At 39.5% G+C, this 17,379-nt stretch overlaps 1 protein-coding gene across 8 annotated transcripts in view; it reads right to left on the bottom strand.

Annotated features, from left to right (window-relative positions):
* LOC110529736 (ankyrin repeat and SOCS box protein 2) overlaps positions 1-16,131 on the bottom strand; it is a 32,299-nt gene extending 16,168 nt beyond the window's left edge. For 2 of the 8 annotated variants that reach the window (XM_021612207.3, XM_021612210.3), the window contains exons 1-3: positions 14,938-15,127; positions 10,393-10,695; positions 395-564 (exon numbers count right to left, since the gene is read on the bottom strand). In XM_021612207.3, the coding sequence (XP_021467882.2) occupies positions 395-564; positions 10,393-10,695; positions 14,938-14,975 (511 nt within the window). In that variant the 5' untranslated portion in view covers positions 14,976-15,127. Of the gene's footprint in view, positions 1-394; positions 7,386-10,392; positions 10,696-14,937; positions 15,128-15,536 lie in introns of those variants that run through there. The other 6 variants (XM_090243097.1, XM_021612208.3, XM_090243100.1 and 3 more) reach the window with 6 other exon arrangements.
* Positions 16,132-17,379: the final 1,248 nt, after the last annotated feature.

Below are 17,379 nucleotides of genomic sequence, written 5' to 3'. Positions count from 1 at the left end.
ATTAATGGTGCATGGCTAAGCTGAAAATATGGGCTCAATAGTGAACTTTGTGGTAAATGCACAACATTTGGCACAGTTGTAAATGTATGTACCCTGAAATGAATGAAAAGTGTTAATGCTTGACAGACAGTGTTTTTTTGCAATGAATACCAATTTGGGGTCAAATAAAATGGACCACATTAGTGCTTTTGAGCAAAAAAATATGTTGGCGTTTTTAGGGTTAAAATGGGTGTTCTATTTGGTATGGACTACTATTGCATTCAAATGTAAAAAATAAATAAAAAATTGGCATGAGCCCAGAAAATATCCATTGTTAAACCATAAAGGACAACAATAATCAAATTAATGACTTTGCATCACTATGTACATCTATGGAGTTTTGAATTGCACTTACCCCCAAGAAGAACCCTGACACACTGGTCTTGGCCATAATATGCAGCCTCGTGCAGCGGGATCCATCCATACTTGTCAGGCCGCAGTATGTTATTCCCGGTGTCTTTAGCCATAGCTCGTAACGTAGTCACATCACCATTCAGGATGGCTTTCACAATAGTGTCCTCTTCTCTAATAGGCAAACATACCCACCATCATCCACTTACCCTTTTTCACCTAGTCCACATACAGTGCCTTCAGAAAGTATTCATACCCCTTGACTTATGCCACATTTTGTTGTGTTACAGTCTGAATTCAAAATAGATTCACTTTTTCACCCATCTACACAATACCCCCATAATGACAAAGTGAAAATATGTTTTATTTATAAAAAATGAAATACCGAAATCTAATTTACATAAGTATTCACACCCCTGAGTCAAAACATGCTAGAATCACCTTTGGCAGCGATTAAAGCTGTGCATTTTTCTTGGTAAGTCTCTAAGAGCTTTGCACACCTGGATTGTAAAATATTTTCACGTTATTATTTTAAAAACTCAAGCTCTGTCAAGTTGGTTGTTGATCATTGCTAGATAACAGTGGAGGATGCTGAGGGGAGAACAGCTCATAATAATGTTTGGAATGGAGTAAATGCAATGGCATCAAACACTTGGAAACCATGTGTTTGATGTATTTGATATCATTCTACTGATTCCGCTCCAGTCATTACCACGAGCCCATTCCCAATTAAGGTGCCACCAACCTCCTGTGCTAGACATCCATTTTCAAGTCTTCCGATAGATTGTCAAACCAATTTAAGTCGAAACTGTAACTAGGCAACTCAGGAACATTCAATGTTGTCTGGGTAAGCAACTCCAGTGTATATTTGGCCTTGTGGTTTAGGTTATTGTCCTGCTGAAAGGTGAATTTGTCTCCCAGTGTCTGTTGGAAAGCAGACACAAGCAGGTTTTCCCTCTAGGATTTTGCCTGAGCTTAGCTCTATTAAGTTTATTTTTATCTGAAAAAACTCCCTAGTCCTTGCTGATGACAAGCATACCCATGGTACATGATGCGGCCACCACAATGCTTTAAAATTTGAAGAGTGGTACTCAGTGATGTGTTGTTTTGGATTTGCCAAAAAAAGCGGTTTGTATTCAGGGCATAAAATTCCTTTCTTTGCCACATTTTTTGCAGTTTAACTTTAGGGCCTTATTGCAAACAGGATGCATGTTTTGGAATATTTGTTATTCTGTAGAAGCTTCCTTCTTTTCACTCTATCATTTAGGTTAGCATTGTGTATTAACTGAGGATGGATCAACAACATTGTAGTTTTCTCCTATCACAGCCATTTAAACTCTGTAAATGTTTTAAAGTCGCCAATCCCTAGTTTACATCCTTTCTGGCAACTGAGTTAGGAAGGACGCTTGTATCTTTGCAGTAACTGAGTGTATTGATACACCATGCAAATTGTAATGAATAACTTCACCATGCTCAAAGAGATATTCAATGTCTTTTTTTTAAAACCCGTCTACCAATAGGTTCCCTTTGTGAGGCATTGGAAAAGCCCCATTGGTCTTAGTGGTTGAATCTGTGTTTGAAATTCAGTGCTCGACTGAGGGACCTTACAGATACTGTAATTGTATATGTTGGGTACAGAGATGAGGTTGTCATAACAAAACAATGTTAAACACTATTATTGCACACAGAGTGAGTCCATGCAATGTATTACTTGTTAAGCACCGAGTCCATGCGACTTAGTATGTGTCTTGTTAATCAAATTTTTTGTATAACTTATTTTTACTTGCCAAAACAAAATGGTTGAATACTTATTGATTCAAAACATTTCAGCTTTTCATGTTTTATTAATTAGTAAACATTTCTAAAATCATAATCCCACATTGACATAATGGGGTATTGTGTGTAGGCCAGTTACACAAAATGTCAACCAATAAATGTACAATGTATTAAATTATTTTAAAGGGGAATTCCACTACTTTTCAACCTCATGTTCATTATCTCCAGCACCATAGTGTCTATATAAAATATGTGAAAATAGTGTTGTTGTTTAAATAATAAGATAAAAAATAGTGCCATTTGTTATTAATTATTATTATCATCATCATCGTTATTATTTTGAACCCACTTCCCAAATATGGGGACTAAACTATATATATATATATATATATATATATATATATTGATTCTTTATTATTCCAAATATTTAAAGTATACATTTATTTTTTGCAAGGAGATGTTTTTTTACTACATTTTTTGGGGTATTTCTTTCCTTGTCTTCCTTCCCATCACTAACATATCAGAGCCTGCAGGGTGCTCTTTTAATGAAGTTACATCAAAGCTAAATCAATGTCATGATCACATAATGATTCATTTGTGTTCTGCATAACTTAACCGAATATAATAGCATAGTATAACATTACTAACATTACATTACACAAACGCACCACCAAATGTCTTATCACATTTAGGATGATAGTTGGAATGTTCTCATTTCTCTCTCGGCGCACGCCACCAGGCCTGCTCTAAAATTCACTCACGATGCAACACTACATAATTCAAGAAAATATTAATTCATATTCCCATGAAACTGATTGAGATCAAATGGTTAGCAGGCATGTGAAGAGCGTGAAGAATTATCATTCACGATTGAGAAGTACTAAAGGGAGAGGGAGGGTAAGCAGCAGCTAAGGAAAAAATATGTGTTCGTAAAGTAGGCCTCCAGGGGAGGAACTGGTGGTTTGATAACACAGCCTTAGCCTTTTAACTACAGAATGTAGAAATGCGTCCAGAGTGTGAATGATACCATGAAATCCGAGGGAGCCTCTATAAGGGGCCTTATCGTAAAGACATAATGTAAGGGTAAAAATGTATTACATTTGTGGCATGAACACAACCAGTCATGATGTTTTCATCTGATTGTTAAACAAATCACTTAAAAAAGTAGGATACCTGCGACATCAAAATAATCCCAGCATCCAACTGTGCATGCTCCATTTGATGAATGTAAACAGATGTCTCTTTCCAAACACCATAAGTGTAATGACCTTCAGCGACTGTCATATGGCCTACTACAGAGACGTGTATTCATGGATGCCAAGGCAAGCCATGCTCCCCCAAAAGGTGAACAATAAAAATAAATAAAAACCTATCATATAATGTTTCATAATTTTCCTTCAATTTGCAAAGTGGCTGAAAGCATCTGAGCGAGTGAAACAGCGCCCATCTCTCAGTATATGCAGCCCATGTATCTGATGCCATTTGGCCAAAAAGAGTATGATGTGAGATTGATGCATCTTGCTGTCGGCACGGGTCTCTGTCAAATTCGGTATATTTAGAGACCCCCTAAAGTTGGACATTTGTTGCCTTTAGAGGAGCCAAGTTAGAAATCATTTAAACTGGTAACTTTTTTTACTCATTCTTTTCTAATCTTTACAGGAAAATGCCACGGGCACTATCTGATGTGTGGAGACATTTCACTGCAGCTAATGTAGAAGGAAAAGCTGTGTACATTTGCAAATACTGTGCCAAATCATATGTGAAGAATGCAACAAAGTTGCAGAATCATCTGGCCAAGTGCATAAAGTTCCCTCAGCGCTCACAACAAGCAACCTCTGACAAATGTCCCTCTACTTCTATTCTAGGTGAAAATGATGAATCAGACACCTTATCGATAGCAACAGCTCATAGTCCTCCTGGAATCATATGTTTTTTGACTCAATGGAGGAATGTAGTCAGAGAAATGCTGATAAATGTCTTGCTTGAGCTGTGTTTGCAACTGTTTCACCTCTGATGCTCACAGGCAATGTGTATTGGAAGAGATTTGTGAATGTTCGTCGCCCAGCATACACCCCTCAAACCAGACATCCTTTATCTACTAATTTGCTGGATGCAGAGTTCAACAGAGTTCAAGTGAAGGTCAAGCAAATCATAGAGAAAGCAGACTGTATTGCAATCATCTCTGATGGGTGGTCGAATGTTCGTGGGCAAGGAATAATTAACTACATCATCTCCACCCCTCAACCAGTATTCTACAAGAGCCCAGACACAAGGGAAAACAGACACACCAATCTCTATATTGCAGATGAGCTGAAGGCAATCATCAATGACCTTGGACCACAGAAGGTATTTGCACTGGTGACAGATAATGCTGTGAACATGAAGGCTGCTTGGTCTACGGTTTAGGCGTCCTACCCTCACTTCGCACCCATTGGCTGTGCTGCTCATTAATTTAATCTGCTCCTCAAGGACATCATGGCACTGAAAACAATGGATACACTCTACAAGAGAGCCAAGGAAATGGTTAGGTATCTGAAGGGTCATCAAGTTATAGCAGTAATCTTACTCACTAAGCAAAGTGAGAAGAATAAGAGCACCACATTGAAGCTGCCCAGCAACACTCGTTGGGGTGGTGTTTTCATCATGTTTGACATTCTCCTGGAGGGGAAGGAGTCTCTCCAAGAAATGGCCATATCACAGTCTGCCGATATGGACAGCCCCATCAAGAGGATCCTCCTGGATCATGTATTTTTGGGAGAGATTGGTAAGCAGCCTGAATTTCCTGAAACCTATAGCAGTAGCCATTGCACGGATTGAGGGAGACAATGCTATCCTGTCTGATGTTCAGACTCTGCTGAACTGTTGCTCCAAGCAAGGAAATTGCAGTTCTGAAATACATAAAAAAGCGTGAAGACTTCTGCCTGAGGCCCATACATGCCGCAGCATACATGTTGGACCCCAAGTATGCTGGCAGGAGCATCCTGTCTTTTGCAGAGATCAGCAAGGCCTATGGTTTCATCCCTACCATGTCTCGCCACCTTGGCCTGGATGAGGGCAAGGTTCTTGGCAGTCTGGCGAAGTACACTTCCAAGCAAGAGCTTTCGGATGGAGATGCAATATGGCAGTCATGCTAGCATATCTCATCAGCTACCTGGTGGAAGGGGCTTTGTGGATCTGAGGCTCTTTCCCTTGTTGCCTCCATCATTCTCCAAATCCCACCAACATCAGTCTCGTCAGAGCGCAACTGGTCCTTGTTTGAGAACACGCACACAACAGGCTGACCAATACAAGGGTTAAAGAATTGGTGGCCACCCGGGGAAATTTTAGGCTTTTTGAGCCTGATATAATATTATGTATCTTTTCTTGTTCAGTGAAATACTCCCATGTGAAGAGTCAACTCATTAAATTAAAGTTAAATTCGTAACGAAATAGTTTTTTTTATTTCTATTGGAAAGATTTAATCATTTGCAATTATGTCTACTTATGACAAGGTAAAAGGTTTATGTTTCTGTCTCCATATGATATGGTAAATATATCCAATGCAAAAAACATCTACATTTAAATGGTGCTAATATTAATTCCCATATATTCCCATTAATTCCCATACATTCCCATTTTGTATCCCACCATACATTCTCCACTATGCAATCTGGTTTCCGAGCTGGTCATGGGTGCACCTCAGCCACGCTCAAGTTCCTAAACGATATCATAACCGACATCGATAAGAGACAGTACTGTGCAGCTGTATTCATCGACCTGGCCAAGGCTTTGGACTGTCAATTACCGCATTCTTATGACTCAATAGCCTTGGCTTCTCAATTGACTGCCTCGCCTGGTTCACCAACTACTTCTCAGATAGAGTTCAGTGTGTCAAATCGGAGGGCCTGTTGTCCGGACCTCTGGTAGTCTCTATGGGGGGTGCCACAGGGTTCAATTCTCGGGCCGACTCTTTTCTCTGTATATATCAATGATGTCGCTCTTGCTGCTGGTGATTCTCTGATCCACCTCTACGCAGACGACACCATTCTGTATATATCTGGCCCTTCTTTGGACACTGTGCTAACAAACCTCCAAACGAGCTTCAATGCCATACAACACTCCTTCCGTGGACTCCAAGTACAACTAAGTCCATGCTCTTCAACCGATTGCTGTCTGCACCCTCCCGCCCGACTAGCATCACTACTCTGGACGGTTCTGACTTAGAAAAGGTGGACAACTACAAATACCTAGGTGTCTGGTTAGACTGCAAACTCTCCTTCCAGACTCACATTAAGCAACTCCAATCCAAAATTAAATCTAGAATCGGCTTCCTATTTCACAACAAAGCCTCCTTCACTCATTCTGCCAAACATACACTTGTAAAACTGACTATCCTACCGATCCCTGACTTCGGCGATGTCATTTACAAAATAGCCTCCAGCCTCCAACACACAGCAAACTGGATGTAGTCTATCACAGCGCCATCCGTTTTGTCACCAAAGTCCCATATACTACCCAACACTGCGACCTGTATGCGTTCAATGGCTGGCCCTCACTACATATTCGTCTTCAAATCCATTGGCTCCAGGTCATCTATAAGTCTTTGCTAGGTAAAGCCCGACCTTGTCTCAGCTCAGTGGTCACCATAGCAACACCCACCCATAGCATCCGCTCCAGCAGGTATATTTCACTGGTCATACCCATCCTTCTCCGCCTTTCCTTCCAGTTCTCTTCTGCCAATGACTGGAATGAATTGCAAAAATCACTGAAGCTGGAGTCATATCTCCCTCTGTAACTTTAAGCATCAGCTGTCAGAGCAGCTTACCGATCACTGTACCTGTACACGGCCAATCTGTCACGTTCTGACCTTAGTTCTGTTGTTATGTCTTTGTTTTAGTATGGTCAGGGGGTGGGTTGTCTATGTTCCTTTTTCTATGTTTTGGGATTTCTATGTTTGGCCTGGCAGCTGTCAATCGTTGTCCCTGATTGAGAACCATACTTAGGTAGCCTGGTTTCACTTTTGAGATGTAGGTGATTGTTTCCTGTTGTAATGTTTGTTTCACATTTCAGGACTGTTTCGGTTTTCATTTGTATCATTCACTTCGTTATTTTGTATTAATACTTATTTTGTATTAAAACTAAAATGGACACTTACCACGCTGCACATTGGTCCGATCTCTCCTACTCCTCCTCGTCAGAGGAAGACGAAAACACTTACACAATCTGTCAATAGCACACCCAACTACCTCATCCCCATATTGTTACTTATCCTCTTACTCTTTTGCACCGCAGTATCTCTACTTGCACATCATCATCTGCACATCTATCACTCCAGTGTTAATGCTAAATTCTAATTATTTTGCCTCTATTGCCTATTTATTGCCTTTACCTCCCTACTCTTCTACATTTGCACACACTGTACATATATTTTTTTATTGTGTTATTGACTGTACATTTGTTTATGTGTAATTCTGTGTTGTTTTTGTCGCACTGCTTTGCTTTAGTTTGGCTAGGTCGCAGTTGTAAATGAGAACTTGTTCTCAACTGGCCTTCCTGGTTAAATAAAGGTGAAATCATTTTTTTTTTTAATAAGTACATTCCCACGGAAAGTTTCCACGTCTGAATATTCCCCAAAATGTGCAACTCTAACTCAGAATGAGGATTTTATTCTCAAACACCCCCTTTACGACACTTGGCCTTCTCATTACTTAAAGGACAAAAGGCTTGAATTGGTAAAAACGTTGAGAACTTTACCACCATGGAGGCACAAATGGGCTTTAGTGATCTAGTCAATTGTTTGCTGACTCATAATGGCTGTCTCCTATTACTTGCAGATTGAGCTAAAGACCCCTTATTACCTACAGGTTTTTTGGGTCCATTTCGGTAATGAGAACCTTAATTTCAGTAATGATAGTTAGCTAATTCTCATGTAAATTCTTATTTACAATGACAGCCTTGGAACAGTTGTGCTGTGCTGGTAACTTTAGTTATTATTATTTCTTTTTTATTGAACCTTTATTTAACTATTTAACTTTAACCCTTTGCTATGAGACTCAAAATTGACCTCAGGTGCATCCTGTTTCCATTGATCATCCTTGAGAAGTTTCTACAACTTGATTAGAGTCCACCTGCGGTAAATTAAATTGATTGGACATGATTGGAAAGGCACACACCTGTCTACATAAGGTCCTACCGTTGACAGTGCATGTCAGAGCAAAAAACCAAACCATTAGGTCGAAGGAATTGTCCGTAGGACTCCGAGACAGGATTGTGTTGAGGCACAGATCTTGGGAAGGATACCAAAGCAATTCTGCAGCATTGAAGGTCCCCAAGAACACAGTGGCCTCCATCATTCTTAAATGGAAGAAGATTGGAACCACCAAGTCAGTCTGACAGATCTCTTGAGTTCCTCTGTGGTGATGAGAACATACTAACATAATTGCAAAAGGGTTTTCTAATGATCAATTAGCTTTTTAAAATTATAAACTTGGATTTGCTAACACAATGTGCCATTGGAACACAGGAGTGATGGTTACTGACAATCAGCCTCTGTACGCCTATGTGGATATTCCATTAAAAAATCACCAGTTTCCAGCTACAATAGTAATTTCTGTATTTCTGCTCAATTTATGTTATTTTAATGGACCAAAATGTTAAATTTTCTTTCACAAACAAGGACATTTCTAACTTATCAAATTTGACTCCTAAATGAATTTAGGCTTGCCAATAACAAAGCGGTGAATACTTATACAACTATACTGAATAAAAAATATTTTCCTGAGCTACAGTTCATATAAGTATATCAGTCTATTGAAAATGTTATTAGGTCCTAATCACAACTGATCAGGGGTGCAGCCATGGGGGAGGGCATAGGCCCACCCACTTGGCAGCCATGCCCACCCAGCCAGGCCCTGGTGGACATTCCTGCAATCAGCATGCCAATTGCATGCTTCCCCAACTTGAGACATCTGTGGCATTGTGTTGTGTGACAAAACTGCACATTTTAGAGTAGCCTTTTATTGTCACCAGCACAAGCTACACCTGTGTAATGATCATGCTGTTTAATCAACTTCTTGATATGCCTCACCTGTTAGGTGGATAGATTATTTTGGCAAATAAGAAATGCTCACTAGCAGGGATATAACAAGGATTTAAACAAATTTGTGCAAAAAAATTGAAATAATTAAGCTTTTTGTGCTTATTAAACATTTCTGGGATTTTTTATTTCATGTTAATACATGTTGTGTTCATGTTTTTGTTCAGTATATATAAAAATGATTTGATATTAGAGTATTGGGTAGATCAATGACCCACAAAGAAAGCACAATTAAATCCATTTCAACCTACTTTGTAACAAAATGTGCAAAAATGTGAGAAAATCCAAGAGAGGTGCATACTCAGTAATACAGCTGACTGCTGCAAACGTGTACTTTAAAATTAACTAAACTAATATGGAGGGATCCTAAACTCAATAGATAATGTGTTTTTCTTGAAAAGTGAATTGTTTGATTCCTTAATCAATTCTCATTGCTCTTATTACATCTAAAATACCTGTCCACTATCACAATTTTAGTTCATATCTCCCTTCAAGTGTTTCTCTGAATGCTTTTCTAAGGGGTAGACTTTAAACATATGCATAGTATGTTAATATCCAACATGTACAGTTGGAGGGCACAATTATTATACATTTTTTAACAATTTCCCTAGATGCTAGAACGCCAATTTACACACACCATCCAGAAATTGTCCTGCCAATACTGTAACGTGACATATCTACCTTATTAGAGCCTGCAACAGTACGTCCAACTCTACACCAAGACTTGTTTTCATTAGTTGCTATTTCCCTCCATGGTGGCATATGAACTTCAGACTGCTACTTGGATCTATTCCTAAAATGCCCGTTGAGTAAAAACACAGTGCCATGAGATATGATAGGACAGGTGTTTCGCACGTGGCCCAACGGGAAGCAATGAGGACAGCATGTTATCGAGGTGTCGTATGTCAACAACCCATACTCGGGGCCTCTTGGTTTGCCAGCTAGCAGTATTAGTAGGTAGGTAGTTTAGCCACGTTAACTAAGTCATTCATTTAAGAAAACAGTCAGTCGTGCATACATCTGCAAATAACATGTAATTGTGTCAAGAAATTTGTATTGCATGTAGCTGTAGCCTACAACTTAATGTAAAATCTGTCCCAATGACCCAGTGGATAATGTGGTTAATGAAAAACTTTTCAGCTAGTACATACGCGTCAGTTGGTTTGGCAGTAGGCGGCCTATGGCTTGATTCCTGCCTTAGTGGATTTGGTGGGTTCAGCCTGGTTGGGGGTGGATTTGCCCTATACTGGCCTGTTCTTCTTCCTAGAGCTGTGGTGGTGTTGCTGGCTTCACCCGGTGCAGTGGCATCGTGGGTCTCACTGAGGCTGCGTTCGATAGCCAGCTGCATAAGCTCATCATCTGACAGGTTGCTGTAGAGACTGTAGTCATCAAAACCCAGCGTGGGGCCCGCTGTGGAGCCAGGCATGGCCATGCTGGCAACTGCCATGTTGGATCTCGAGAGAAAAAGAGAGCATGCAGTTACGGATTATGCATTATGTCCACCAAGTTGGATCTTGCGAGACCCATTCCTAAGCAGACCAAGCTAAAATATTATTTTACCCAAATTACAAAATTATATATTGGTTTTGATTGCGTAGTTTAATTATGTTAATTTAATATGACTTGGACATGAAGTGTGAAAATGCTAATATCAGGGATATTGCAAAAAAACTTGGCCAGGTAAATAAAACTAAAGCATGGATTGCTGTCTAACCTGTCCATACCTCTTACAGGGTAGGGATATCAATATATAATTTTGTCCTGGGTTCAGTGGCAATTTTAGCATGTAAATCTTTGTGGGGCAAACAATAAAAACACTAAACAATACATTAATTGCACTATAACGGTGACAAATTGCCCATAAACTGTTAAGGCCTACAAAAAGCAGTCCCAACACCTTACCACTGCTACACCTGGCTTCAGAGGAGTCTTGTCTGGCAGCGAAACAGTTAATTCAGCCTCAGCCTTTTAAAGAAACATAGCTGGTATGGCTGACTTGCTTGAACAAATATGGTTTCTACTGACAATTGAGATGTACAAACTATTGCATATGGGGACGACAAGCAGAAAAGAGGCAATCCGTAATTTCGATTAAGACATTAATGAGCGAGCGACAAGAGACGTAGTCAATAACTATTTGTTCAGCACTTTTGAAATGTACAGCGACAGAATTCAGAACATGGACCGTTCTTACAGTGTACTACTATCACTAGCACTGTCAAAGCTATACACAAAACGTTTGCAAACAAGCACACACCGGCCACGAACAATGTGTTTACAATACTGTGTTGGTGAAAATGGACCAAATTATTAGGGTGAGGCACATGGGCTACTAACAGCTTACTACACAACATACACTTAGTATTACTTTCTTAGCTACAGTATACATATCTCACTTGCATCCTACATAATTTATGAAGCAACATAAGACATTTTTGGACTCATGTTGTGATGTGCTTGAACAGGAAAGTGTCACGGCTGTCCTTCATGGGTAAATTTTGTCATCAAAGAGAAAGATGCCGGATTTACAATTCCGAGTTGAATGACTGTTCAAAGCGTATTATTCCCTACTTCCCAGTTGCAACGCTTGCAGTTAGCCACTGTCACTGATTTCTTACAAACCACTCATTGTTGAATTTGAAATCTCCAAACTGTTGTGTAATGTTTATGTCCAATGGCCGATGAGCACTGATACGTTTTAACTATATTTTCTCTTCATTATTTATCTTCATATGACAAGGATTAAAAAGGATATGCCAGTAGACTTGATTCATGATGATGACTGCTAGCTAAGATTGTGAAAGTAAGATGTTGGCATGATCAATCAAAGCTACTGTGCATATAACGTGAATTGACGTCATTTCTGTGGCCAATGACCTTGAGCCTTCTTGGAAGGGCACTACTAATGTAACTCTATGGCAGCACCCAAAGGGCTCACATTATTGATGTCTACCCTTACTAAAGGCAGGTGACGGTGTCCCCATGAGTGACAGAACACTGAGCCAATCAAGGTGCAATGCTGAGCCAATCACGGTGCAATGCTCCTGTTTTCTGTTGGCCTGCCCCACCACCACAGAAAGCACCTAGCTAGGCTAAAACACCTGCATTTTGGAGCTGTCTGTTTGTATGCGGCTTTATTAACTCAATTATATATTTTTTTATTTTTACATTGTTTGCAAACTGATATGTGACAAGTATTAATGCCAAAATAACATGCAAAAGAGGCACAATACCATATAATGACAATGCAAAAACCGTTAAGAAATTTTAGCAAATGTATATAAAAAAAAAAACAACTGATATCACATGTACATAAGTATTCAGACCCATTCCTCAGTACTTTGTTGAAGCACCTTTGGCAGTGATTAAAGCCTCAATTCTTTGTGGGTATGGCGCTACAAGCTTGGCAGCCCTGTATTTGGGGAGTTTCTCCCATTCTTCTCTGTAGATCCTCTCAAGCTCTGTCCGGTTGGTTGGGGAGTGTCGCTGCACAGCTATTTTAGGGTCTCTCCAGAGATGTTCGATCGGGTTCAAGGCTCTGGCTGGGTCACTCAAAGGCGTTCAGAGACTTTTCCCGAAGCCACTCCTGCACTGTCTTGGCATTCAGGCCAAAGAGTTCAATCTTGGTTTCGTCAGACCAGATAATCTTGTTTCTTATGGTCTGAGAGTATTTTAGGTGCCTTTTGGAAAACTCCAAGCGGGCGGTCATGTGCCTTTTACTGAGGAGTTGCTTCCATCTGGCCACTCTACCATAAATACCTGATTGGTGGAGTGCTACAGAGATGGTTGTCCTTCTGGAAGGTTCTCCCATCTCCACAGAGTAACTCTAGAGCTCTGTCAGAGTGACCATCGGTATCTTGGTCACCTCCCTAACCAAGGCCCTTCTCCCCCGATTGCTGAGACTGACCGGGTGGCCAGCTTTAGGAAGAGTCTTGGTAGTACCAAACTTCTCCCATTTAAGAATGATGGAGGCCACTGTGTTCTTGGGGACCTTCAATGCTGCAAAACATTTTTGGTACCCTTCCCCAGATCTGTGCCTCGACATGATCGTGTCTCGGAGCTCTACGGACAATTCCTTCGACCTCATGGCTTGGTTTTTGCTCTGACATGCACTGTTAACTGTGGGACTTTATAAAGAAAAGGTGTATGCCTTTCCAAATCATGTCCAATCAATTTATTTTATCACAGGTTGACTCCAATCATGTTGTAGAAACATCTCAAGGATGATCAATGGAAACAAGATGCACCTGGGCTCAATTTTGAGTCTCATAGCAAAGGGTCTGAGTACTTTCCGAATATACTATAGAATCATCATTTTCAAACCTTTACAGTCCTTTGCAAATATTGTATGCTCCCCAATAAAATGGGAAATATGTTTTAACTCTTTTACTATTGCTCAGATTACTTGTTAAACATTGTTTCTCAAAATGTAGGGGTAAAAATTGACACCTCTAAAGATTCAAAAGCTTAGTATTTGGTCCCATATTCCTAGCACGCAATGACTACTGTACATTAAGCTTGTGACTCTACTAACTTGTTGGATGCATTTCCAGTTCGTTTTAGTTGTTACAGATTATTTTGTGCCCAATAGAAATTAATGATAAATAATCTATTGTATCATTCTGGAGTCACTTTCATTATAAATAATATGTATATAAACACTTCTCCATTATTGTAATCCTGAATGAATCGTGAATAATAATGAGTAAGAAAGTTACAAAGGGTCAAGGACATGCTAAACTCTCATCCTTACCAATAACAGGGGAGGTTAGCATGTCTTGGGGATATGATTTTTTTTATTTTACCTTTATTTCACTAGGCAAGTCAGTTAAGAACAAATTCTTATTTTCAATGATGGCCTAAGAACAGTGGGTTAACTGCCTGTTCAGGGGCAGAACAACAGATTTGTACCTTGTCAGCTTGAACTTGCAACCTTCCGGTTACTAGTCCAACGCTCTAACCACTAGGCTACCCTGCCGCCTCTTTGACCCTCTAACTTTCTCACTCATCATTATTCACGATTCAGTTGGGATTGTCCGTAATCATGGTAGCATTCAGATTAATGTAAAAGTGTTTAGAAACATATTATATTCTTATTTATAATAAAAGTGACTCCAGAATAATATAATACAATATTTATCATTCATATCTATTGGGCACAAAATAATCTGAAACAACTAAAACGAACTGCAAATGCATCCAAGAAGTTAGTAGAGTCACAAGCTTGATATGGAGAGTCTTGATGCGTGCTAGGAATATGGGACCAGATACCAAACTTTTACTACCTTATTCACAAGACTCTTTAGGGGTGTGAATAATTTGGAACGCTACATTTTAGGGAAGAAATATGACTTGTTTAACAATCTCTTTCTCTGAGCAAGTGAATAAAATAATATAAGTTCCCAATGTTTTGGAGCGTACAATATACTGTAGCTCAGTATTTGAAGCATTTATACAGTCATTATTGCTCATCTTTATCAAGGATGTCAGTCATTTTAGACACCACTATTTCTCAAGTAAGGACTTAGAACAAGCACACTCAGCATTTGAAGTGAAAAATACTTTGAAAAATTGAAAATAAATACTCTGTTCTATAAATTGTTTTGTCACATACTGTTCATTCATTAATTCATTCAAACAATCAGGCATAGTCTTCAACACATCTTATTGCCAAATAAGTTGCCCTACATACTTACAAGTGCCCCGTTGAAGGGCAGCGTATCATTTGCTCCATATAAGATGTGTTTTGCAAGTCATAAGACAGCTACAGTATCCCATTAGCCCATTCGCAAATATCGCCCTGCATGCAATGTAGATACAGTTTATAAATAGACCTGCAAACCAAAATCCCATGGGTCCATTGCACAGGACTGTTTTTAGGCTCTCAAGTACATATGTATTAATGTACTCACTGCTGAACATTGGCTGACAGGCAGAAACTGCAAGAGCAAAGTAAAGGAACATATGTACAGGTGGGCTTGTCAATTAAGGCGAACTCCCTTTGAACACAAGCATGTCATTCAAATCGATAGATTTGAAGAAGAACAAAATTGAAGTTGTATTTAGGTTGGCTAATGCTGGAATTATGTTAGGATTGGACAATGAAATGAGGATACGCTCCCCTTCTAATAATTAAAGGATTTCTGAAATAACTAATGGAGTGTACTACTTCTAATAATATTTCAAAAATGCTCATTACTATTGGGTCCATGTAGAAAAAATGTCAATAGCTAACAAAAAAATGAGAGTGCACCAACGTTGTCAAATAACAATTTAATATAAAACTATGTCTTACCTTTCTCCCAAACTTTTACTGTTTTCCTAAAAAAAAAAGTGTCCAAGTTTTCTTCTTTGGTTAGTCTCCCCTACGAAGACTTCTCCACTTCTCTGTCAGTGGAGGTTTCTGAAATTGGGATTCTGATCGAGCAGTCTGGGATATTTCTTGAGGCATATGATAGGGCGGGGGGGAGGGTCAAATTTTCATCCACCTCCTTCATAGCTCAGAATGCTCCTGAGGGGGAGCTGGCCCAGTTTTTTTGAAGAGGGACGGATAGTACTGAACAACAAAACAAATAGCTGGAAGTCTTGGCGTAATAAATTAAACACGTTTACTTGTCACGTGCACAGGACACAGTGAGTGTAAATGGTACAGTGAAATCCTTACACACAAAAAATAGGAAGGTAGAGGAGGAGCTAGCAAAACGGCCACCATCCCATCTTGTCTAATAATAATGTGGTGAGTATCTTCATCAGGTAATGTGACTCATCCAAATTCGTACATATTACAATTGAGTGATATTGTCTGTGTTCAATGTAAACCAACTGGTGTGAGTAGTCCCAAGTACAGTGTTTTGGATTGTAGTCCTCATGTGCTAGGTCAATCATCTGCTGAATCTGGGTCAGGTTTTGTTGTTGCGACTTGTTCCTTATGTTGAGTAGTCGGGTATTGTCTTGTGTTACAATCACTGCAAAGAGGTGTTAAAATTCATTGCGGATGCCTGTTCCTTATTTTTAGACGACAACAAAAAAGGGTCACGTTTATTGACAAGGTAACCTTCCCATTGTGTTGGCAGGCCAATCTGCATCATCTGTTAGTTTAATTCTGAACCTTGTACACTTTACATGTATTCTCGTATGAGGGAAAGGTCACAGATACCCCACAGGCTGGATTCCAGAATACCAGCCACTAGAGTTACAGTTGTATCATCAGTAAGTCTTTTAATACCCTGTTGAGTGTAGAGCTTGGGGGTTAGTTTAGCACTAACCTCAGTACTATGGTTATGGGTTTGTAAAGTACTTGCTTAATTGTTTGTTGTGGTGCAGAACAAGAAGTTAAATACCATTGCAGAAAGCCTGGCGTTAACAGAAAACACAATTTATTTACATTTAGCAGACGCTTTAATCCAGAGCGATTTATAGGAGCAATTAGAGTTAGGTGCCCTTCTCAAGGGCACATTGACAGATCTAGTCAACTCTGGGATTTGAACCAGTGTCCTTTCAATTACTAGCCCAACACCCTTAACCAGTAGGCTACCTGTTACCCGGTTTTGCCTACAGTATCAAAGTGGAAATATAAGTGTGAAAATTACATTGGTTTCCTTATCCTGTAAGGAGTCTCTGGGACAAGGTATGACAGAAATCCACGTGAAACGCTAGCTGAGCAAGATTTTTATTGATTTTATTTTTATTTAATTTCACCTCTATTTAACCAGGTAGGCAAGTTGAGAACAAGTTCTCATTTACAACTGCGACCTGGCCAAGATAAAGCAAAGTAGTTCGACACATACAACAATACAGAGTTACACATGGAGTAAAACGAACATACAGTCAATAATACAGTAGAAAAATAAGTCTATATACAATGTGAGCAAGTGAGGTGAGATAAGGGAGGTAAAGGCAAAAAAAAGGCCATGGTGGCGAAGTAAATACAACATAGCAAGTAAAACACTGGAATGGTTGATTTGCAGTGGAAGAATGTGCAAAGTAGAGATAGAAATAATGGGATGCAAAGGAGCTAAATACATAAATACAGTAGGTAAAGAGGTAGTTGTTTGGGCTAAATTATAGATGAGCTATGTACAGGTGCAGTAATCTGTGAGCTGCTCTGACAGCTGGTGCTTAAAGCTAGTGAGGGAGAT

This window comes from Oncorhynchus mykiss, chromosome 8, assembly GCF_057628025.1.
Source record: "Oncorhynchus mykiss isolate SJ-2025 chromosome 8, ASM5762802v1, whole genome shotgun sequence".
Lineage (NCBI taxonomy): Eukaryota > Metazoa > Chordata > Actinopteri > Salmoniformes > Salmonidae > Oncorhynchus > Oncorhynchus mykiss.
Note: the sequence above shows the minus strand (reverse complement) of the source record. Positions and strands in the feature narration are given on the sequence as shown.